Here is a 25,081-nt window from a genome sequence, read left to right on the forward strand (position 1 = left end):
AATTATGTATATATTTTATAATTATTCCTTTTTAACATTTATTTCCATTTGTATTATAATTACCAATGTTAAGCAAAAAAAAACCAAAACCTTCACAACTACTATAGTATTTTTCACTTAAGATAGTAATCCTCACAATTCTGCATTACATATTTAACTCGGTATATGAAAATATTCCCAGATATTCTAGACTTTTCCTTTTTCCATATTAGCTATAGTTTCAGTAATTAAAACTTGAGATAATTGATTCTTCCTGTTTGGAGTTTTTTTTTTTGGTTCTTATTCTAAGCTACACAAAAGAGTGTTTAATGCATAACCCTTTTTAGTTTGTGGTATAATTTTGGGACGTGCTAAGGTGCCATTTGCTCATTTATCTTTTTTTATTCATATATAACAATTTTCATACATAATGTTCTTTATTCTTGCCACTGTGTATGCTACTACACACCCCCTTCCCCTACCCTCAATCTATAAGCCTCTTGCCAATCCCAGTGTCACACCCACATATATATATATATATATATATATATGCCTCTGTATGGGGTGGAGGGAAGGTCATTTCTGGCTGAGAAGTGAACTTTAAGTATTAGGTGATTTTAAAAAAGAGTGCTGTCAGATAATTTGGAGAATGGAAATCAAAACTACATAATCAGAAAATAATTTTTTCTTACTTATGTTTCATGAGTTTTAGGTATTTAACCAAATGATGTAAACTTAAATATATTTTTCCTTATCATCCAAAAACAAACTCATATCTTGCTGTCTTGTATTTACTACAACAGTAATCTAGTTTAATCATCTGTCTAATGATGAATACATTTCAGGGACATTTTAGTTTTATGTTCTGTATTATTTTTGTATATATCATTTACAATCTCACATAAAACTTTATAAATTATTAATGCCATGTGAACATAGGATTCATAAAATCTAGGTCTTCTCACTTTGGATTGTTTTGAGTGGGAAGGAAATTTACCTTTTCCTCACTAACTGAATTAGTCATCCTTTCTTTTCTGCTATAATTAGCCTCCAATTAGGGACGTGTTCTTTGAATACATAACTCTCTTTAATGCTAAGGTGGCTGTATTTTGCTATGCCTCTTTGGGAAATAAGAGAGCTCTGCCTCCTTATTCTGCCCCTCTATGATCTTTGTAGCCTATGTTATAAAACATTTTATAAGAACTCAAAAACATTTTAATTTAGCTTTTTCTTTGTCTTTTTATAAATTCTTTTAATCTTTTCTTTTTCTTTTTGTTTTCCAGAATGGTATTGGGAATGTCTCTTGAGGCCCTGGTTTTATAGGATACTTGCTGTTGTTTTGGCTATCTTCTCTGTGATTGTCGTGTGGTCAGAATGTACATTCTTTAGCACTAAGCCTGTCTTATCCCTATTTGCAGTTTTCATACAGCTGGCAGAAAGAACATACAATTATATATATATTGAAGTGAGTTTGACATCTGTCTGTTATATTCTAGTGCATATAAATATATAATGGTTACTTGTTTATGTAGTATTTGATGGTTTGCTATGCATTTCCTCACAATAACTATGCAGTTCTTAAATAATTTTTTATTCATTTATTTTTCCTTTCATCAAGTAATAATGAAAAGCAAGACAACTTTTATTATGTTATTTGAAAATAATTTTAAATAATCAGAGGTAGTCTGCAGAGAACGTAAAAATATTTGAGCTAAAATTTACTTGAGTATTTCTACATTTTGAGCTAATGTTTATATGAGGTATCACCAAGGAAACAGAAACCTTTTGCTTTGGTAGCTAAATGCAAAGTGTTATGATTATAAATAAATATTGACTTGATTGAAATGTGTTTCCTTTGTAATTTTAATTTCCTAGTAATAGCTCTATGCTGTTTTTTAAAATCTGTAATACAGAGAATAATTTTAATCTAATTCACAGGTGACATGTATTGTGTATTTTATTATGTAGTATATGAAATATTAAGTCCATGTATTTTATTGATATTTTGTTTTGACATAGTTCTTCCCAACAAAAAACATTATGAAAGCTACAAATTGTGCTGAAGACAATTAGGCAAAAATTACTTAATATTGTGATTGTGTAAGTCAGTTTATAAATACAATAATTTTTTTCTTTGCTTTCAGATTGCATGTTTCCTTTCCATCTTCTTCTTAAGTATCTGTGTTTATTCTACTGTCTTCAGGATTCGTGTATTTAACTATTATTATTTAGCATCACATCACCAGACTGATGCTTACAGTCTTCTCTTTAGTGGCATGTAAGTACATGGTGATTACAAATCACCACAAAAATATCCCCATTGTACATATTGTTGTATCGATCTTCCTGATATGTTATTGTTTGGGATATCCTGCAAATAAGTGAAATAGTATGAGGATGAATTTGTTGGTAGAGAAATTCTTATTGATAATGATGATAAGACAAAGTTAAATGCATAGTACAAAAGTATCACATCACTGCCTGAGGTGGAATTGGATCAAAATTGAGGTACAAATTTGAATGTTTTCTCAAAGACTAAAAAAATCAATATTGTTAGTCTTTGATAAATGTTTGTTGACTTAAACTGAGGATTAATGATCCTTACCTTGAACTATGCCTAGCTATAAATTGAAAATAAGACAGTAAGACCCAAATGGAATAATCTATTGTAGGAGATGGCAAGTTTCACATTACTTAGCAGTGTTCAAGGAAAGACCAAGTGATTACTTGTCAAACAAGAGAAGTATCTATAAGATATTTAAGGGGTAAGAAATTAAACTAGATGAACTCTAATCTTTGTCATCATGAAATTTTTATTAGTTGATATTTCTTAGGTATACAAAAAAAGATGGAGATTAGGAAAGACTTAGAAAGAAGATAGAGAGATCAGAACTGAGGAACTAATAATATTTCTCTCTTGATCTGCATCTGGATATTGTAGTGATTGTATTCCTTTAAAAAATGACCAAAAGTAGTTTTTGTGCATTCAATACAAGTGATCCTGTGAGTATATTTCAATGGATATTGCTGCAAGGTGTAGACAGGAGAATCGGAGGGTACAAGGTTACATTCCTGAACCTACACTTCCCTCGCTGCAGAGCCCCATCTGCACATCTCAACCAGTATAGAAGCACTAGCAGAAGCAGGCAAGCCTTTGAGAATTGTGATTACTGACTTTCAAAGTGATCCTTATATAAATAAGGGCAGCTTATGTTCAAAATCTAGAATAAATACAGATAGACACTTTTGTCAATAAATTATTTTTAAGTGATTAAGATTTGTTTGCCTAATTGTAATTCTGTTTTTAAGAATATGCTATATTTTGTATTGGACTGCCTGCCATATAGGGGAGAAGGTGGGGGGGGGAAGGGAAAAGTTAGAACAGAAGGTTTTTCAAAGGTCAATGAAAATCTATTTAAAAAAAAAAAAAGATTGAGAAGTTGTGAGACTAGAAGATGCTGTTCCAAGGAGAAATAAGAAATTCTAGAAGGGTGTTGAGTGGGGGGAAGATAAGATGATAAGTTCAGTTTGGGACATATGGAGTTTGAAATGTCTGTAGAATATCTAATTTAAAAATCTAATAAACAATTGTTGATCTATGATTGGTGCTCAAAAAAAAAAAAAAAGAATCCGCTATATTTTTATTTGTCTCTGTTACTACAGGTTATTCTGTCGTTTGACTCCTCCTTTGTGTCTGAATTTTTTGGGCTTGACACACATGGATTCAACAATCTCTCATCAGGATACTCAACCAACTGCTTATACATCAGTGAGTAAATGGAATATATCCTACTACATATTCAGTTAAAAGAACTGAAATATAACATTCAGAAAAGCATTCTTGACTAACGGCTTACATGAGGAGCTCTACTAAAATTTATTTCTTTGTAGTGATAAGCAGAAACTTTTCCTTGTGGTTTCTTGTTCAGAAATTATGATTTTAACTACAGCACTTCTCTTTAAGTTTACGTAGTTAATAATTGTGAGCCAGTGATTAAAATTTTTAATTCTCTGAAGCAAGTAGCCCAACACTGAATAATAAAACATCTAACATATAGTTTTAATTATTTATGTTTCCCCACTTGAGGTTACTCCTTAGAGGGTGGGAAGGAGTCTTAGAGTGCTTTCCCAGAATAAGAAATCTTTCACTGCTTTGAATTGCAACCTCATAATAAACATGCCTATATAAGCCTGATGTAAAGAAGATATCAGGGTTAGTAGGAAACACACTTATAGGATGCAAGGTGTAGTAAATACACACTATAATCACTCTTCTACAAGGTTATTATTATTTTTTAATCACTAAATCATCATAAAAGAAAAACATATATACAAATAGAGAAAATACTTGGATAATTATGGCAAAGAAATTCTCCCAAGCATCTATGTTTTGCAGCTAGTCTGCCATATGCCAGTAAAGTTATATGATGCTTAACTTCTCTCCTTAAGTGTCTTAGTTTAAATGCTATCTGTAAGACTCACTCACAATTCCACCGATAACTTTCTTCATTTTCTTATTTGCTATGCTAACAGGTCTAGTGTTCTGATTATCTCAGAATAATGTTTATTTTTCTTGTCTGCCATGCGATTATTATTTTTTTAATCTCTTATTTGTTTGTTTAACATTTCCCCAGTTATATCTAAAACAATTATTTTACATTTTTTTAAACTTTTGATTTTCAGATTCTTTCCCTTATCCCCACCTTTAGCCTCTATTAAGAAATCACATGTGAACATAGTTATTTTTATAGCTGATACTGACACTGCTTTAAATATTTGAATAGGGAACCTAAGTTAATATAGACAGACAAATTAATAAGAATGAAACTTAGCATAATGAAAAAAATCTTCCAAATTGGAGTCAAAGATTTGAATTTAAATCTCAATTCTGCCACTTAAGAACCTGTATAATACCATACTCTGAATACCATAGAAGAAGTTGGAGTTTGTTTACCTCTGAGTTTCTTCATGTTCTAAATCTGTGATCTTAATGTTGTGTTTCTTCCTATTGAAAAAGCAAATTTATTGTTGTAATTTGGCTGGTAATCAATATAGAATTTAATTTTAATATAAAAGGGAAAATCAAAGTAAATTTTTTCTTTTCTTTTATTTTAGATTATGGGTTCCATGAAAGTATTATCTTTTATTGCTGATGGATTCTATATTTACTATCCTATGTTGGTTGTTATTCTCTGTATTGCTACTTATTTTAGGTAAGACACTTAGAGCATGAACATTGATTTTCCTCCTTATGTTCTCACCCTAAACTAGATACTCACTTTCTTGGCAATTAAGACATTTACTAGATCTACTGTAATGTCAAAATGATGTCTTCAAGCAACAGTCAGATCTGTTGTTGGAAAGAACCTGTCTACCTTTACAGGAGAGAGGGATGTATGGTAGTAGCCTTGCTAGCAACAGTTCTGTTTTTTAAAAATAAGATTTTTTTTTTTTTTACCCTACTTTTCCCATCTCCTATTCCCATTTCTCAACCATTGGGATGCTAACTATGAGAACATTATAAGATTAGGTCAGGAAAAGTTACATTCTGGCTTCTTATATGTGTTTCTGATGATGGTAGATTTTACATACAGGATGTGAAATACCTCCTGTGTACAACTTCTTTTTATAAATGTACATACTAGCCTTGAGATTGCTGATTAATAAAGTATTGTTTGATTTCTGTTTTTGACAATACAGTTCACAGTGTTAAGTGATATAGAGAAAGGTGACAGGAAGTTTCTTAAGTGGGTTCAAGCAGATTCTAGGTATAGAGGATCAACAATTCTGTCATTTGGAAATTGGAAATGTGGTTAAGTAGTAAGGTGTTTTTTTTCTCAATTACATGTAAACAAAAATTTTTGATATTTAAAAAAAATTTTTTGAGTTCCAAATTCTCTCCTTTTCTCCTCTCTCCCCTCCTTGAAAAGGCAAGCAGTATCAAATAAAGTAAAAAAAAAAAAAAGATATGCTTCAACTTATATTTAGACTCCTAGTTTTCTCTTGAAGTAGGTTACATTTTTAATCATAAATCCTTTAGAATTATATTATTGAGATTAAGTCATTACAGTTATTATTGCTTTGAATCAAATCATGTAAGACATTTCCAGATTTTTCTAAAAGCATCCTGCTTATCATTTCTTAGAAAACAAAAGTATCCCATCCCACTCATGTACCATAATTTGGTCAGCCATATTCTAATTGATGGGCATCTCCCAAATTTCTAATTCTTTGTCACCACAGAAAGGGCTGCTATAAATACTCCATAATAAATTCTAAATATATAAACAACCTTAATGTTAATGATTTTATAAAAAAAAATTTTGGAAGAGAAACATCATTAGAAGTTTAAAAAAAGAGAAATTAGAAGAGGAGCTTCTCACAGTTATGGATAGGAGTTGTGTTCTTTTCCCCAAGAAGACATAAAGGCAATTATAAAATGATTATTTGAAACTGAAAAGTTTACCACACAGACAACATTAATGCATGTAGGTTAAGGGAAATAGTTATAAGGATACAGTTTGTATAAATTTATCTATTAAGGATTCAGTATCTGAAATATAGCAACAACAAAAAGAGATAAAAATGGGGATCTATAGATATAGCCATTCACCAATAGCTTGCCAAAGGATATGAACAAGCAGTTTTCACAAGGAAAACTTTAAAACATTCATGAACACATACAAGAATGCTTAAATCACTAATAAAAACAGAAATGCAAATCAAAATAATGAAATTGTTTTTTACAGATTTAAAAAAATTGCTTATTTAATGAATGGTTCTTATTCCTTTTGGATTCAAGATTACATATTTAGAGTTGTAAGGAGCCTTAATTATCTAGTTTTATCTCTTCATTTTAAAAATGAGGAAACATAAGTCCTAAAAAGATGAAGTAACTCTCACCCAGTATCTCATGGGTAGTAAGTCTCACTTATCTGACTTTATAGTGTATTGAGTATATACTATCTTAGTGGAGGATTTATTAAAATACTTGGATAGATATTTTTTTTTTTTGGTTGTTATCTTTTTTTTTTTTCCCTGAGGCTGGGGTTAAGTGACTTGCCCAGGGTCACACAGCTAAGAAGTGTTAAGTGTCTGGGACTAGATTTGAACTCGGGTCCTCCTGAATTCAGGGCTGGTGCTCTATCCACTGTGCACCTAGCTGCCCCTTATTTATTTTGGTTTGACTAAGGAGGAAGGACTTTTGTTGTCCTTCTAGTAGTGAGAAGGCCTTTGCTCTATTTCCTTGTGTCTGTTTTTGTCTCATTGATGAATCATGAACAATTAACAATGTATTTTTGTATGAAGCCCTTTCAGGAGTTTTTTTCTTCTGTTTAAGAGATCCTGAGTTCCCGTTACTGGCCAATAACTTAGCTGGATAGAAAAAAATAAAATTTACATTCAGTTATTTAAATATAAATATTACTTCATTTAATCAGTGCAGTTCTATTTGTTCTTGATACAGACTGCCTCCTTAGCCTCTTCCCAAATCTACCTTTTTATAAACAGTACTTTATGGATGATTTTAAATTTTTTCAAGGTTATTTTTTACTACAGGACATTTTCTTTCTGTCCTTATCTGATAACGTTAAAGCTCGACCCTCACTAAGATGTGATTACAACGTAGTATAAATTTAATATATGTTTTATTCTCTTTTCTCTCTCCCTTTTTTCCAGTTTAGGAACACGTTGTCTGAATCTGCTAGGTTTCCAACAATTCATGGGAGATAATGATATGACATCGGATTTGGTTGATGAAGGAAAAGAGTTAATTAGACGAGGTAAGACATATTTAAAATAAGTAAAAGAAAAATACTGCAAGTATATTAATGAATTAAAAAAACATTAAATGCTTACTATGTGAATTATCCTAAGTGCTAATAATATAATAACAAGTAGAAACACAAAAAGTCCCTGTTCTCCAGAAGCTCATATTTTAATAAGTGGAGACAGCTTTTCTAGGAAGTTTAGGCTGCATGGAAGAAATGGAAAGATCCTCCCTAGTCATGGTTCATCAATTGTTGCAATGAACCACTCAAAGCCCAGTGGTTCAGATAATCAATATTAATAACAATAAATACAAAAACATTCACACATATATATACACATAAAAAGCATAATTTAAGTAGATTAAAATGCAGTTTTCAGAAATAAGTAAAAGCTACAAGCAAGAAAATGAAAAGATATCACCAAGGAGATTCTTGTCACAGGAATATTCTGCAAAAGTTCATTTTCTGCTTCTTATGTTCCCTGAGGGAAAGCTACTAAAGGCTAGCAGTGATAGTTCCATCTGTGTTAGCACAGTGTAACTTCTTCCTGCTATCATATGATCTCCCATTTCTGGTGCAAAGGAGTCACCTTCTCTTTTATCTCAGACTGCTTTTCCTGTACCTTTAGGAAAGAGAAAGAGGAAAGTCAATGGGGAATATTTGACTTTTATCTCCTCCTGAGCTTTTTTCTGCCTAATCTCTAGTCTTCTGAAGGAAGAGAAGTAGTGAAATGGGACCTTCTATCTTGACTATCTGTTCTTCATTTGTCTCTAGCCTCTTCTGGGAAAAGGAATTTCACTTACCACACAATAATGTATATTCTAACTCTAAAGATACCTTAGACATTCTTTTAGGTCATTATTCAAACCCAATTTCCTATTGTCTGCTTCCCAATTTTTTATTCCCATTCCCTCAACCATTAAACCAAAGTCTAACCAAATTCTTTCCATACCTTTCAGTATTCCCTCTGTAATGTTTGCTCCGTTAAAAAAAACAATACAAAAAAACAAAACAAAAAAAAAACCCAAAAAACTTTCTTTCATTCTAAAGCTTTTCTTTTCTTACTCCTTCCATCTTCTAACTTGCTGAAATGTGATTCCTCTCTTACAATAGACTTCCTGGCATCTCTTTCAAATATTGAATACACTTTTGCTCATTATCCTTGGGTCACTGGTGAAGGTGTAATAAAATATTTCTTGCTCTCTTTTTCCATTTTCAGTTTTCCTCTTCCTTCAATCACTGAGCAACTTCTCTTCCTTTGATACAATTCATATCTACCAGACTATCAGAATCCTAGTAGCTATTCTCCAGAGACCCCCAGGACATTACTCTTTCTCATTTGAGTTCAATACCTGGATCACATATTTTTCTCTCCTCCTCAACTCTTGCCTGCATACTTGGTGACTTTGACATATATTTTGACTCTTCCTCAAATACCCTATTTACTTCCTCAACATACTTACTGTGACCATCTCTACTCTGTCTTAGCCACACATAGAGGTGGTTCATAATTTTGATCATAGTGTCATTCACAAATGCACTATTTCTACATTTGAAAATTCTGAAAACTCCATGTCTGACAAAAATCTATTGGTTTCCATCTCTGTTTTTTCTTACAAAACCATGTTCTTCATCCACACCTTTAATTCCTCCTATACTAATCACTCTCTGCTCTTCCTCTCACCTTGACTCTTGACAAACCAGTTCAACTATATACTTTTCTATACATGTGCTGCTGAATAGAGGTAGAAGAAATCATACAATTGTTCTCTTGGGTCCACTACAAATTTATGTGATAGTACCTCACCTGTGCCCCAACTACTACTAGGCAATCCTATTATATCTCCTTTATTAATCACTCTCCCACCTACCCTCCATATCACTCTTCAAAACCTTTTCATCTTTTTTCAAATCTTCCATGATTCCCTCTCATCTGATCCTCTTTTCTGAGAACCTTGCCTCATGTTTTCCAGAAAAAAATTGAAACTATTTATCATGAACTCATCTATCATTCAGATACCTTCTACCCCCATTTTCACCTTCACTCTTGTCTTACATAATAAGATGCTTTCCTTATCAAGGCTAAGGCTTCTACCTGCACAGGCAGTTGCATTCCACACCATTTCTTCCAGTAGATTGTCCTCTTTGTCATCCCCATTCTGAACCATTTATTTCATTTCCTTTCTACTGGCTCCTTCCCTATTGTCTATTAGAATGCCCTTGTGTATTCTATCCTCAAAAAAACCTCTTGATCCTTTCATCTCCACTGCCTGTTATCCTATATAGCTTTTCTGTCCTTGGTGATTGAACTTCTTAAAAAGATTATCTACTGGACAGAATCAGCTACACCCAGAGAAGGAACACTGGGGAATGAGTGTAAACTGTTTGGATTTTTGTTTTTCTTCCCAGGTTATTTTTATCTTCTGAATCCAATTCTTCCTGTGCAACAAGAAATTCGGTTCTGCACACATATATTGTATCTAGGATATACTATAACACATTTAACATGTATGGGACTGCTTGCTATTTAGAGGAAGGGGTGGAGGGAAGGAAGGGAAAATACGGAATAAAAATGAGTGCAAGGGAAAATGTTGTAAAATATTACCCATGCATATGTACTGTCAAAAAAAAGTTATAATTATAAAATTGATTTTTTTAAATGTAAAAAAAAAAAAGACAGTACATGTGAAATTATGTAAAAAAAAAAAAAAAAAAAAAGGTTATCTACAATATGTCTTTCTACCTTCTCTGCTCTCACTGTTTTTCCAATCAGCATTCCACTGAAACTGCTCTCTCCAGAGTTGTCACTGATCTACAGATTGCCAAATCTAATAACTGTTTCCTCAGTCCTCATTCTCCTCAACCCCTCTGCAGTTTTTGATGCTGTTGATCCATCCTTTCTCTATGATATTCTTTGTCCTCTCTTGATTCTCTCCCTACCTTTGTGATCTCTCTTCCTGGATGCTTATTTAAATGGTACTGTCTTAATTTTAAACTCAATGTATTCAAAATGGAACTTACTATCTTAACTCTGATACCCTCTCCACTTCTAATCTTCCCTGTTATTCCCCAGGATGGTAGGGCCCTAACATTCTAGCAGTCCCTCAGGCTCACAACCTAGGTGTCATCCTCAGCTCCTCACTATCTCTCTTCATCTACATCCAGTCCTTTGCCAAGGCCTGTTGATTTCACCTTTGCCACATCTCTTAAATGTACTGCCTTCTCTCTGATGCTGGTACCATAATAGCATGGGACAACATTACCTCATACCTAAACTGTTCAGTAACTTGCTGGTAGGTTTTCCTGCTTCAAGTTTCTCCCCAGCCTCCATTCAACCACCTAATGATTTTCCTAAAACAGGTCTAACCATGTTACTCTTCCCCTAATCTCTATTTACATTTCTTACAGGAAGCTTTTCTTAATTCTTTTTAATTCTAGTGTTCTTTTATCTGTTTATTATTTCCTTTTTATATGTATATTTTTTGTACATAAGTTATTTGTTAATTGTCTCTTCTATTAGATTATGAGCTCCTTGGGGATAGGCACTATCTTTTGCTTCTTTTTGTCTCCCTAAAAGATTAGCTTAGTGCCTGGCAAGTAGTAGGCATTTCATAAATTATATATTGATTGACTGCATTCATGGGCCTCTCTTCCCTGAACCGTAGACATTTTTGTATGTTTTGTCATCTCTGTGTGTGAGATGAAACTTCAGAGTTGTTTATTAACATTTCTTTTATTAGCAATTTGGAACTTTTGTCTGTGTTTTTGATAAGTTGGGTTTTTTAAAAGTCCTTGTTCACATTCTTTAATTACATCTGTTAAAAAATAACATTTGTACTCATATATTTCTTATTATTTTCCTGTATATCTTGTTTATCACACCCCAACTAGAGAGTTTTTCTATGAAAAATTTCCCTAATTAAAGGCCACTCTTTATTTTAATAGCATTGATTTTAATTTTTTTCTTCTGAAGTGATCTATTTATCATTTCTGTTTTTTGTTACTTATACAAGATAACTCCTTTTGTTATGTTATTTTTAATTTACCTTTTATTTTTAAGTTGAGTATCTGATTGGAGATTATTGTGGTAAGTAATACAAATTTAATTGTGATAAAGGTGTTAGTCTGAACCTTATTTCTACCAAATTTCTTATTTCTCTAGTTTTTTCCCAATAAAATTTGTGTTTAGTAAAGTTTTTGTCCCATTATTTGGAATTATGGGGTTATTTAACACTTATGCTATTATGATGGATTTTTTGTCTCCTGTTTAATCTATTAAGAAGAATGTAAGTTAATTTCTTGCTAGTAAAAAGTAAACAGAGGCTAGATGGCTATTTGTCATAGATGTTAGAAAAAAAACATTAAAAGAATCACATTGAAGTGAGAAGCTGGAGTAGGTGGTCTGTACTAGTCAATGAAGAATTTTATAGTTATTTCTTTAAATGAAGATTTAAACCACAGGTTTATTAATGTCTTCACATTTTCTAATTAGTCCTAATTAAACCACATTATTCTAAACTTGACACTTTTCTCTTTCTAGAGAAGAGAAAAAGACAAAGACAAGAAGAAGGTGAAAATCGAAGAAGAGTAAGTATAATAGTGACTATTTTAGAAAAAATTAAATGAAAGGCACAGTAAGATTGTTCATTTGACCAAGCAGGAAAGATGGTACATATTAATAAAAACTGATTTGTTTTTAAAATTAATTAAATATGATTTTAAAAAATTACCTGCACATATAAACAGGTTAAAAACTATTATGTAATAGACCTATAAACCTCTAACTCTAGCTGGAAAATACTTTAAAAACTATCCCTCTTTATAAGGATAACCTATTTTCATTTACTGAAACCAAAACAAATAATACTTAAAGTAGCATTAAAAATATTTTAAATAAACACATGATTAAGTATAAACACATATACAGGCATATATATTAGGTATAGCTTTGGGCATTGGAAAAAGCTGATGCACATTAAATGCATTTCAAAAAAATTTTTTTAATATCAGTTTTCTTAGCCAGACTTTTCATAAAATAGAAAAAGTCATTAATATTGCCCAATGACTACTTCCTAAAGAGAGAAGACTTAGAGAAAAAGTGATAGTTGTCTATATGCTCAAAGCATTGTTTAGGGAGAATTAGGACATATGGGTACAAAAATGCAAGCAAATTTCAGCTCTCTAAGAATTTTGTAAATGTTTAGATTTGTCCTGTAATGGGATAGGCTATCTCCATAGGTAATAAAGCTTCTTTTCCTAAGGCTGTACACCAAGCTCTAAGGAAATGTGTGAAAATTATCCCTAAGCTGATTTGCAGGTTGAATTATATTGATCAAGGTTATTCTCCATGCCATGTGACTTTGTATTTCTAAGTACCTTAATTTTTCTAGGGAAAATAATTTTAATATAGTCTATATAATGATTTTCTCAAAAGGTAATTTTATTTTAATTTCCTCATCAATCTTAAGTTTTTATTTAGTCTTTAAGTATGCTTACCTAAATAGGCAAGCATATAGTAAGTGGTGTATATAATATTTTGTTGGGGTTTTTTTTTTGAAAACATAGGAATTGCATGGTATGATATAACTCTAGCTGGAAAATACTTTAAAAACTAACCTTCTTTGTAAGGATAAGCTATTTTTATTTACTGAAACCAAAATAATACTTGAAGTAGCAATTTAGGCTTAAAGCATTATGCTAGTTCTTTTTGAAAAGGGGGAAGAAATTAAGGAGGGAACAATGTGATTTCCTTGATTAAAAAGAATTCCTGGTATGTAAATTTTCTCCGCCTATGAAGGCTAGCACCTCTTCTCTTGCTTATACAGAAAGTCTGGCTTCTGACGTGAGGGCCACAGACCTTCGAAGAGGGCAAGTGATGAGGCTTAGATTTGGGGAACCCAAATGAAATTAGAGTTTCTGGTAGTCAGGGAGTTAAATGAGGTTTAGTTGTAGGTTCAGGGTAGGTTTGGCTCCCCTGCACCTCCTTGGGATTCAGCACAAGGATAGGGAGTTTTGGGGAACTCCCTTCTGGCAGCGCAGAAGTTCCCTGTGAAGGAATTTATAGACCCGAAAACCTAGATTGATAAAAGAGGTTTATCATAGAGATTGGAAGTAAGATTAAGGTCTGGTTAAGGAAATAGGTGAGGGTAAAGAGAATATGGCACTGGAAAAAGTATTTCAGTGGGCAGAAGCCCTTGGCGTGCCAAGCATAGCATAGCATGGCATGTTTGGAACCTCTGTCAAGAGAGGATTTTAGTTTGCCTCTTTTTAATAATGAGAGATTTAGCTAAAGGGGTCCCATGGGTGGAGTCCCAAGTTGGCTCCTCAATGGGTTTCAACTAGGGCTAGAATTTGAATTGAATTCAATGGGTTTCAGGACTGAACTGACCCTACCCAGATAATAAGGATGAAACTGTCCTTGGAGTGAGGTCCATCACTGAGGCAGAGTTGAAGGAGATTTTCTCCTTTAAGGATTTTCAGAGTTTTGGGGTCCCTTCTTCACAAGGAGGTCTTCAGAACAGTCCATACATTACGTGAGCACTAGCTAAACTATTAGAGTTACTTGACGTTTTCTCACTGCTCATCCTTGACTTTTCCACAGCCTTTGACATTGTTAATACCCTTTTCTGTTTTATAGTCCAAGTTTTCTTCTCTCCAAGTTTTCATGACGCTATTTTCTTCTGGTTTCTTCTCTTGTCTGTTGGACCATTCCTCATTCTCCTTTGCTAGGTCTTCATCTTCATCTGTAACAGTGGATGTCCCCATGGCTCTCTTTTAGGTCCTTTTCATTCTTTACTATTTCATTTGGTGATTTTAATCAGCGTTCGTTAGTTCCCTTATCTTCTCTATGCTGAAGATGTCAAGAGGTGTGTATCTCTTCCTAATGCCCCATTCTCTTCTGTACTCCAATCCTATAAGTATCTCAAACTGAAAATGTCCAAAATTGAATCCGTTGTCTTGACCACAAAATCCTTCCCTCTTCTAGACTTCCCCGTGAATGTTGAAAGTAGTTCATAAACTCATTGTCATCCTTAATTCTCATCTTTGAGATCCAGTCAGTTGCAAAATTTTGTTGTTTCTAACATCCCAGCCTCTCTTGTATCATTCTTTTCTCTCCACTCACAAAGCCCCACTTTAATTCTAGCTCTTATGGCCATCTAATTGCTATCCCTTTCTTTGGTTTCCCCCTGTTCTAGTCCATCCCCTTAAAGTGATTTTCCTAAATCTTAAGTCTGGCCATTTCACCCTTGGACTCCGTAAATGCTCAAGTTTCCTGTTTCCTTCAGGATCAAAAATAAAATCCTTTGGCATTAAAAGCTTTTCATAACCTAGACCTTTCCTATCTTTCTAGTTTTTGTGTGTTTTAATTCTCTCCATGCATTCTGTGTTCAGTCTATCTCTGCCCTTGTACTGTCTACATGTTGTGCCCAGACTGCTTTCCCCCAAAACCTCTCTCAGAGTTCCTGGCTTCCTGTAGCATCATTTATAGGCTACTTTTCCAAGCTGCCAATGCCTGTTCTTCCAATTACTATCCATCTTCCTCATATGTGTCTTGTGTTTATCTGTTGTTTATCCCTGGAGAATGTTAAGTTCCTTCAGGGACAACACTGTTTTTGCCTTTCTTGGTATTTCTACTACTTGACACATAATATACACTCACTCTCAAAGGACAGACTAAATGCTTCTCTTGCTATGTTTATATAGTTTAATTAATTACACTTTTGATGAAACAAAATTAATTTTTATTCATATCTATTTCATCGAGTTATTTTTGCTATAGTTGTATGTTTCTTTTCAAGGAATGGAAAGAGCGTTATGGAAACAATCGAGAAGAATCCACTAGGAATAGAAATGTTCATACTGACCCAAAGGAATCAAACTACTCAGAAACCAATACCAACAGATGTAAGTGTTCATTGCATTTGATTTGGGGAAGTACAAAATGTTCTTTGCCAATCTTGAGCTTAAGAATTGGTGCTGGGCAAAGAGTTGGAAGTAGCATTCAAGAACTCTTTATTATGCTCTTGTAATCATAAATTTGGGGAACTGGGCTACAGAGTAGGGAGAAGCATTAGGAAGAATGATCAGAAACTGTAGAATGTCAGTGTACTGACTTACATCTACAAAGTTTGCATCTTTCCTAAGCTTTCAGATCACTTTATTCTCATGATTAATCATTTCTTTTTCTCTGTCCAATTGCATACTTTTGAAAAGACTAATTAGTTAATATTGTGCCCCATTAAAATAATTCTAATTAATTAATTATTTAAATGAAAAATAAACATAGCTAATTTTGATCTGTTAGTGGCCTAATGAACTATTCTAAAAATCCCTTCCCTTGTTTGGATTACCTGTTAATTATCCAGAATGATTTCCTTTGTGCTGTGTGTTTTCTACTAAGATTCTATTCTGATTTCTCATCATGGTTTTTTTAAGGTGAAGCCAAAAAAGCCCAAGTTTAGTCAGGTTGTATCTGACTGAACAATTGCTTAATATCAGCTGGGTGGGCATCTGAGACTTTATTTATGGTCTTATTCTGGTTTTAAGGTGCTATGCTCTTGTATTAATTTTTTGTTACAATATTGTTCTCTGATTCAGAACTTAAGCCCATTGTAACTTTGACTTTACTCTGTCCTCACAAACAAAAAATCATTAATGTAAAAGAAATAATAATGTGAATTTTTTTCCCTTTTTACTTCCTTTTACAGCAGTTTCTAAGTATACAAGATCTAATAATCGGACTGAAAGAGACAGAATTGAATTACTCCAAGATGCAGAACCTATGGATTTTAATGCAGAAACATTCACTGATGATCCTCTTGAATCTGAATCAGGAAGGTGAGTTTGCTCCTATCTTTTGACAATGGTATTTATCTATTTCAAAGAATTTTATTAACCTTCTGATATAACTAGATTGACTTAATTGGATTTTTTATAATATCCCAAAAATAGTTATATTTTTGAGAGTGATCAAGGAAACCACAGCGTATCATTACTCAATAATTACTACTTTTAAAATTATTTTTGAAATATTACTAGGAATTGCACAAAAATAGTTTTGAATTTAAACAAATTTAAATAGCTTTATAAACATGACCAAATTTTACTATTTGTAAGTAAAGACATTGAAAAATTTTTATATCTATACTTTACCCTTGTCAAAAAAGTTTAATTTTTGTGGATTTAATAGTTAAAATAAAGATGAGTTTATTTCCTTTTTAAAGTGAATTTTTGGTAGTACAATTATGTTAGAAAGGGAAAGGGGGAATTTTGGGGAGTGGGCGCTTTAGTAACTTTTTATCAAATGTTATATAAAGTGGAAAAGGCACTATCTGAGTACTGAAAAATTTTAGATTCATTCCACCTTTTGTTCATTCAAGAAATATGCTTTGAATTTTCTGAAATGTATTATGTATATACTTACCTTGTTCAACAAGGTAAGAACAGATGAAACAATATAATTGAATCCTTTTTCACTGAGAAGTGTTTCCTATTACTATGAGTTATCATTGTCACATGGTTTAAATTTTGATGCCTCTCTTTTAGAGGAAATTACTGCTCCAATTTAGGTTATCTTAGATAATCTTCAGAGAGTCTTGCAGCCATTCCAACTTTAAAGATGAACAAATTGAGCCATGGTAAAGTGAAGAAATTTGCACATGGTTACACAAAAACTGGGGAAAGTCAACATTTGACTTCTCCTTACATGAGGTCTGATGGTAATTTTTCTGTTGATTCCATTTCACTGCTTCCCATCTTTCCCATTGCAGTTCCATTTTATAAGTGATCATGTATTCCTTTCTAACATTTTTAATGGAATTGTCTTTTATTATTATTTAACTTTTCTTATATTTATTCTCTAATCTTTGAAGGAAAAAACTATATTATGTTCCTTGATACATATCCATCTGTCATGATGCTTTATAATGGGTTCTAATTAAATAATTGTTTGTTGATGGATCATTTTGTCACGTAGATCTTATGTCAGTATAGTAATCAGTCAGCTAACATTTTATGAAAACCTAACTACAGGTCAGGTATTGTTAACAATTGGAGATACAAAGAAAGGCACAAATAAATTGTCTCCATCTTCTAAGGAACTCAGTCTATTAGTGCAAACTACATTCAAACAGCTCTGTACAAACAGGATAAATGGGATGAGATGAGAGGTTGGGTAACATCAGAGGGAAAACACTAAGATTAAGGAGGACTTAAAGACTTTTAATAGAATAAGACTCAATATGAGACTTGAGTGAAGACTGAAAAGTGATGGGGGAGAGCATCCCTCATGGGGAGAAAAAGCTAGTGAAAGTAAAATCTAGAGATAGATTAATGTCTCAAGAACAGTGAGACTAGTGTCATCAACTTGTGAGTTGCGTAATGGAGTATAGTAGATGTTAAATTATAGACACTCTTTCCTGTTTATATTTCCTTGATTTTTTTTTTTCAAACATGACTTCATAAAACCTCAGTAAACTTTTTTTTTTTTTTTTTTTTTTTTTTTTAGGTATCAACCTGGTGGAAGGTATCTGTCAATGTCTCGAAGCAAAATATTTGATGATGTCTAAAGCTTGAAAATATTTAAGAGACAGCTAACTTTTTAAAGTTTTCATATCTAAGTCATTTCTTGTTTAAAGTATTTGTAACATTGGTATACCCTCAGAACTTGCTTTCAATTGTGGAAAAATAGTCAAGTTTGGGTAAAAAAAATATATATATATATAGAACTTACAGTTTGTATAATAATTTATTTCTCATCAAGTAGTAGAGTACCATAGTCTCATGGGATTTATTGCATTTGATACAACTTTTTGTGTGTTCTCTCAGATTGGATAATGGAAATGTCCATTTGATTCAAATTAAAAATTAGTCCATGCAAAAATATTTGTGTGTTTCAGGGTGGTTGAAATGAATCTTTTTTTTTTCTGAAAGTTATTCAAAAATTAATAAGTAATCTGTAAGACATCGAGTACACTACAATTCTCTTCTCATTTGTGGCATATGTTTTGAAACTTAAAAAGAAAATATTTTATCAGCATTTTTCAAGGATATGTAATTGAATGGAGAAATCAAGTAATGAGTATATTCACAGAACTTGTGTCTTAAAACATAATGCTTGTCCATGATGTGCAGAATACAGTAATCCTTCAGCTTTAACTTTATAAATAAATTAGGTTTTGCATGTATAATTAAAATACTTCAATTGGCAACGTTAGTATTTTTTTAGCATGTGTGATGATCAAAGAGGTCTTTTAAGATTTTGATAGTAGCTGGGAAGTCTTTTTGGGGGGGGGGTATAGTTTTAATTTGATGGAGATGAGTTTAAAATTTTCCAATTAAGTATTTTTTTGTATTCTTAATTAACTCCTGAGCTTTCTGTCCAAGAAAATTATGTGCGTTAATTAATGACAAATATTTTTGATATCCAAAGAAAATGAAAAAGTGATCTGAGATTTTTCATTGTGCCTGTATATATCAGTACAGCTTTTACAAAAGACACATGCTTTTTCCATTCAAAGAAAAAAAATACTAATACAAAAGCTACTGTAGATTACTACTTACATTGTGGTTTAGGAAACATGTCAAACCAATATAGATTGTAAATAATTTATTGGTTAAATATGATAATTTAAAAAATAATTTGTTTTGGTTTCATGGTTAAGCCAAAGTTGTGTTAGTTTTTAAATCACCATCTTTATTTTGAAAAGCGAATGTGAATGAATGAAATGCTTGAAATATTTTCCACTTACACAATTTAGTAGTATATATATTTTTAGAAAACTGAATTTCCCCCAAGTCATCATATTTCAAAGGAGCTTAATTTTTTAAAAAATTAGTATTATGTAATTTAAAAAATTTAATGTAATGCAATTACTCAAAGGATTATGGCTAACCCTGTTATCTGCTTTTTTTTAGTCTGATTCCAAAAACAATGAAATTGAGTACATTCAAACTGAATGCTAGTGGGAAGATTTGCCCTACTACACTGAAGGTTTTACTCTTTTTTTGAATCACATTCTTCCCTTTGTAAAGTGTGTTTGTTCATAGATCAATAAGAAGGACATAATGATGCTTTGGTACTGAATGTAGTGCCACTATGGATTTTCCTTGGGCAAAATGGAACCTCTCAGTGCCTCGGTTTCTTCATTTATGTAATGAAGATATTTCTATCTACCTACCTCACAAGGATACTGTGAGGGTATTAGATTAATGTTTATAATAATTTGAATCAAAGAATCAGAACTGTCCTTTTATCATCATCATTACAAGTTATACCTGAAAGTATTGGATGGAAAAAATGTTCTTTATAAAATGGACTCTTATTTCCTTACTCTTGTGTAGAAACAAACACATTTCTCCGGCAAAACCATTAGGTCTTTTAGATTTTTTTTTTTTCCCCTGTAAAAATAATTTGGCGATTATTGCAAATGCTTTGTATCATATGGCTTTACTTTGGAAATTTTCCCTTCAATGCAGTGATATTTCTTTTCAGGTTTTATTGTGAACTCTCCTATGGCAGTGTAGACAGGGAGAAGAGAAAATTCAGAAAACCCATAGTACTAGGTAATTTGAAGTTTTACAAATAGAATTAACTGTCTCAAGGAGTTTGTGGTCTAATGGTATTTACTTCAGAACATTATTATTCTAGTTATGCTTTTTAGATGTGGGGCAGATGTGTAAAGCATGACCCATTGATAGTAATACTCTGTATTGTAATGAAGTCAATAATGACAGTGTCCCAAAGTAGCCAGTAATGTAGGATATTAGGCTAATAATTAATAATACCCATGCTAGGAAGTAACATATTTGTTGTTTTCATAAACAGCATGTAAGTTACTATGTATCACTTTGCTAAAGGGAAAAAAAAAACCTAGGGCATTGGTTTTCCCCCCTTCCCCCACTGTATCACTTTTTCTATGTAATATTTATGGTCAAAGGGACATCACTGTGAAACCTAAAAGCAAGGGATTAAGACAACTAGACTGGCAGTTGGGAGACCTACTCCCAGTTCTGCCTGCTAACTAGCTGTAAGACACTAAACAAGAAACCTGAGTCATAATAAATGCTTGTTTACTGACTTATCATTCCGAAGCCTCTGTTTCATTATCTTTAAACAAAATAGTAGGGCTAGAAGATCTTATTTCTACTTCTAGGAAGACTTAGTCCTAATTATTACTTGGAATTCCATCATTAAATGAATACCTCCTCTTGGATTACTTTTAAAAAGACACTTAATAAACAACAGTGACTAGAGTTAAATTTAAGCTTTTCAAAGGTTTCCTTTGACAAAGAATTTCCCATTTTAGTAAGGAAAGTTAGGAAATAGAAAGCATAGAACTAAATTCTGATAATATTTGAATTATATGTAATTTAATGTATTTAGTCAAATTGTCAATACCAAAATCTCAACTATTTGTGCTAATTAAATTGATTACAAATGGAAAAATTGTTCTTCCTCATTTTATTGTACCATAATGGGAAGTTCTTGAAAAGCTAAATTGAAGAAAATGTTTTTAAACCATTCTGCTATAATGTAATTCAAACTGTTAAATAGTTTCTGATTTTTATTTAATTATGCCTCAGATTTAGAAAGTAATTGGAGGAGGCAAAAGCCTCCTTATCAGAATTTAAGAGATCTTAAATCCCTAAATCCTACTAAAATGATAATCGTAGTAAATAGATTTTATTTTATTAAACCTCAAATATTAAGGAATGATTGGTTTTCTAAGGCTTTCCCTGTAATATCATTTTTTAAAACTGTACTGCCAGTATTTTTTTTAACTTTATATTATCTTTGTCCTGTTTGCTTAGGGATGATTGTTATAGAAACTATGTTCAGAACATTGATGATTGTAAAACAACAAACAAACAAAAAAAAAAAACTGGGTTCCAGCTTTCATTTCCACTACTTGAAATAGCAGTGATACTGTTATTGGGAGACATTGTGCTAGATGGCTAAACTGAATGTTACTTAGGTACTTTAATGTCAATTTCTTCGAACTACTAGGTTACTACTATAAAATCCAATTGTTAAATTACATTGTTTATATAATATGATTACTTATTATGTTACTGCGCTTGCAAATAAAGGGAATGAAGGGTAATATATGGGTAATGATATTGAGCCTAAATTACAATTATAATGTTCCTATTTGCAAAAAGAATGCTTTCTAATGATATTCTCTTCTTAAACTGAAATTTCATAACCCAAAGAAAAATCATCTGTGATTTAAGCAAACACATTTCAGAGCCCAGTTTCCCTGTCTGCAGCTAATTGCTATTTCCCCTCCTAATTGTCTCCAGAATGAAGAGTAATTCTGTCTCAATTAGAACTATCTCTGGAAAAATGATTGGCTATAATACACCTCAAATTGAGTAGGTCCTCTGTGTGCTTTTAAATGGGTAGTGTGAGTCCTGGAAAGTTGACCTTCTCTTCAGAAGTATCTGAGTGCTGGTCTATCTTTGAGTGACTGGCACCTGAGATTATTCTAGTACTCCCAATTAGTGCTGAGAAGACTTGAATTTTGTTCATTCTCTTTCCATACTCAGAAAAATTTGTTGCCAGGGAATTTGTTAATTTAGATGTCAGTATTTTTATTTTGTTTTTAGGCCACATATAGTTTATTAATAAAAAGGAAAATAAGGAACACTGCCATGTTTTATCATTCTAAAAGAACACATTTATTTTCAATAAAATTCTTAGGTTAAATAGCTAATATATTTATCTCGGAAATTCTTTTTTATTCAGTGGCCTGATAAAGTAAAACTTGATGTTATTTTTAGCATGTGGTTAGAAGGGCTTTACTTTTTTTTTTTTTTTTTTTTTTTTTGGTAATGTTTTACTTTTGCAGGATTGACATGTGCAATTGAGCCTATCACTGTGGCCACCTAAAGTTCAATATTTGTCAATATGACACTAGCCAATGTCTTTGACATTTAGTATATTAGATTATAGGTTTTTATGATGATTACTTATTAGTAAAACAATGAATTTGCTTCTGACCATTTTGAAAAGTTTAATGGATTTTTGTGATTAAGTACAAGCAAAATGTTTAAAAGTCTAGGGATGTATAGAATTGCCTTTTAATTTCCTGCAGTCATATTTACACTTATAAATTATATAAAGACAAAAGTGCTATCACATTGATGCTCTTATTGCTGGATGTAATTTTTCTATTCAATTTTTGTAAAAACAGTATTTTGTTGCTTTCAAATGAAAATTTGAAGTTATATGATTCCTTCCATAAAGCAGTGTTCTGATATTAATTTTCCCTATTGCTTATTAGATGTATTAAATTAAAACACCTCCCCCATTTCTTTTATCCATTTTAGGTTTACCAAAATAAGCTGGACATCTAATGTGTTGAATCAATTATGTTGGCGGTACTTTTTCCATTTTAAGTTGTTCATATGAAAATCAAGTATAGTTTAATTTCTTCCAATTTGTAAATTTACTGATGAGTCGGAGCACATATTTTGTCAGTGAGTTAATAGTGATGTATGTGCACTATGCCAATGTTATTTTCAGTCATTAATTACTACATGAAATTTTAGTGAAAAGACTTTCTCCCACCTGATACCCTTTTGTTTGACTAATTTCTTATCATCTGAAAATTTGTTGGTTGGAAGTTTTAACTGTGCAATTTCTGTGCTGTAAAACTTTAGTGTATATTCAATTATGTATTTAGAAAAGGCTATAGAAGTGGTATTTATTAGCAATCTAGCAAATCTTTTGCCTTATTTATGCATAATAGCCTTCCATTTTGATTATGATACAATAATATCTGTTTTATTTTTTCTGTCCTATGTTAAATTATTGGTGATGTAATGATTTTTTCAAAGAATGTATATTTGATCAATTGTTAAAATGTAGACAATTGTAGACTTGCACGAAATAAAATACATTTCTAAAATTAGTAAGTGCTGCACAACTTGTATCTCAACAAATTTTGCTAAATATTAATGTGCTTTTCTATTTGTGTTTTCTTTTAGGGCACACATGAGTTGTGCTTTTATGCTGACAAAGTTCGTTTTCTACATTTCTACATTTTTTTTTTTTTTGGTAGACTATACAAATACTACCCCCTAAAAAAGAATAATCATAAGAAGATCAAATCTAAGCCAAATTTAGGCAGATGATAACTTTTTATTGTTTCTTAGGTTTCTAGAGAACAATGTGGTAATAAAAAAATAGATATAAGAATTGCTAGAAAAGGTCCATGGTATTCCAGAAAGAATTCCTATTTGGGGCAGATATCCTTTTAGACTGATTTTATATTCCCCAAATTCCTTTGAATCCACTGAATATTTATCTCTAACTATAATTTTCTTTTTTAAGATGTGTTTATTTAAAACTTTTATGCAAAATAAGGAAAAAACAAAAAGGAAAAAGACAAAAAAAATTCATCACGTGCGCAGCAGAACATGAGAATTAAAAATATGTAACAATAAATTTGCATTTAAAGAAAGCATATACAATTAATAGAAGACATTGTATACTTAACTGTCCATCTTCACTTTTCTTCCTTGTAAGTTTTCTTTTTTTCCCTTTCTTCTCCCTCTCCCCTAACATGCAGCAGTTGAATAGCGATATATTTATGTATACATATTTATACAACACATATACACATACACATATATTACATATATATAAAATGTTATACACATATATGCATAAACACATACATATATGTAGTACATCTAGGACAATATAGCTAACTAGATTTCTCTTGATTTCATCTTTAAGTTTGATTTTGTCTAAGATAAGTGATTACTATCCCTACCTCTAATCACTTCTCTTGATCATTGTTATTAATGTGTGTATATCTCATTTCCTATCCCAGCTAACTCTTATACTTCTATCTGTTGACTTGCCTTGCTATTACTTATCATTCCTATGAACCCCTACCCCTACCCCAACCTCCATCTTTCCTCCACCTTTTCCTCCTTTTATCCCATGTCTATTAATATATACCTTTTCCCTCTCTGGTTAATCTAAACACCATTCTGTACAACATTTTATCCTATGACCCCTTTCCTTCCCTCTTTATTCCTTTGTAGTTAATCTACATACTTTATCCCACTCCCATTGATTTATATACCCTTTTATACTCCCACCTAATCCTATTTCCTCTTCCCCTTATTTCTTTGTAGATTTTGAAATGCTATGCTCTTCTTGTATGTGTATGTCTAGGTTCGCACATATATGTATGTATGCATATATTTCCCTTTTACTCATTTCCCATGTGAGTAGGTTTTCAGAACTACCAGCCTCTTCCACCATCTATTCTGTGTTCCTGCTGTGATACCTCATTTGTATGAGATAATTACTT

General features: G+C 31.9%; 1 protein-coding gene across 2 annotated transcripts in view; it reads left to right on the forward strand.

Annotated features, from left to right (window-relative positions):
• The window catches only part of LMBRD2 (LMBR1 domain containing 2), a 79,494-nt gene extending 55,829 nt beyond the window's left edge, over positions 1 to 23,665 (forward strand). The window contains exons 10-18 of one of the 2 annotated variants that reach the window (XM_074282654.1): positions 1,263 to 1,444; positions 2,124 to 2,257; positions 3,643 to 3,748; positions 5,095 to 5,192; positions 7,657 to 7,760; positions 12,289 to 12,335; positions 15,548 to 15,653; positions 16,457 to 16,586; positions 18,256 to 23,665. In XM_074282654.1, coding sequence (XP_074138755.1) covers positions 1,263 to 1,444; positions 2,124 to 2,257; positions 3,643 to 3,748; positions 5,095 to 5,192; positions 7,657 to 7,760; positions 12,289 to 12,335; positions 15,548 to 15,653; positions 16,457 to 16,586; positions 18,256 to 18,316 — 968 coding nt within the window. In that variant the 3' untranslated portion in view covers positions 18,317 to 23,665. The remainder of the gene's footprint in view (positions 1 to 1,262; positions 1,445 to 2,123; positions 2,258 to 3,642; positions 3,749 to 5,094; positions 5,193 to 7,656; positions 7,761 to 12,288; positions 12,336 to 15,547; positions 15,654 to 16,456; positions 16,587 to 18,255) is intronic. The other variant, XM_074282655.1, reaches the window with a different exon arrangement.
• Positions 23,666 to 25,081: the final 1,416 nt, after the last annotated feature.

This window comes from Sminthopsis crassicaudata, chromosome 1 (assembly GCF_048593235.1).
Source record: "Sminthopsis crassicaudata isolate SCR6 chromosome 1, ASM4859323v1, whole genome shotgun sequence".
In the NCBI taxonomy this organism is placed as follows: Eukaryota; Metazoa; Chordata; class Mammalia; order Dasyuromorphia; family Dasyuridae; genus Sminthopsis; species Sminthopsis crassicaudata.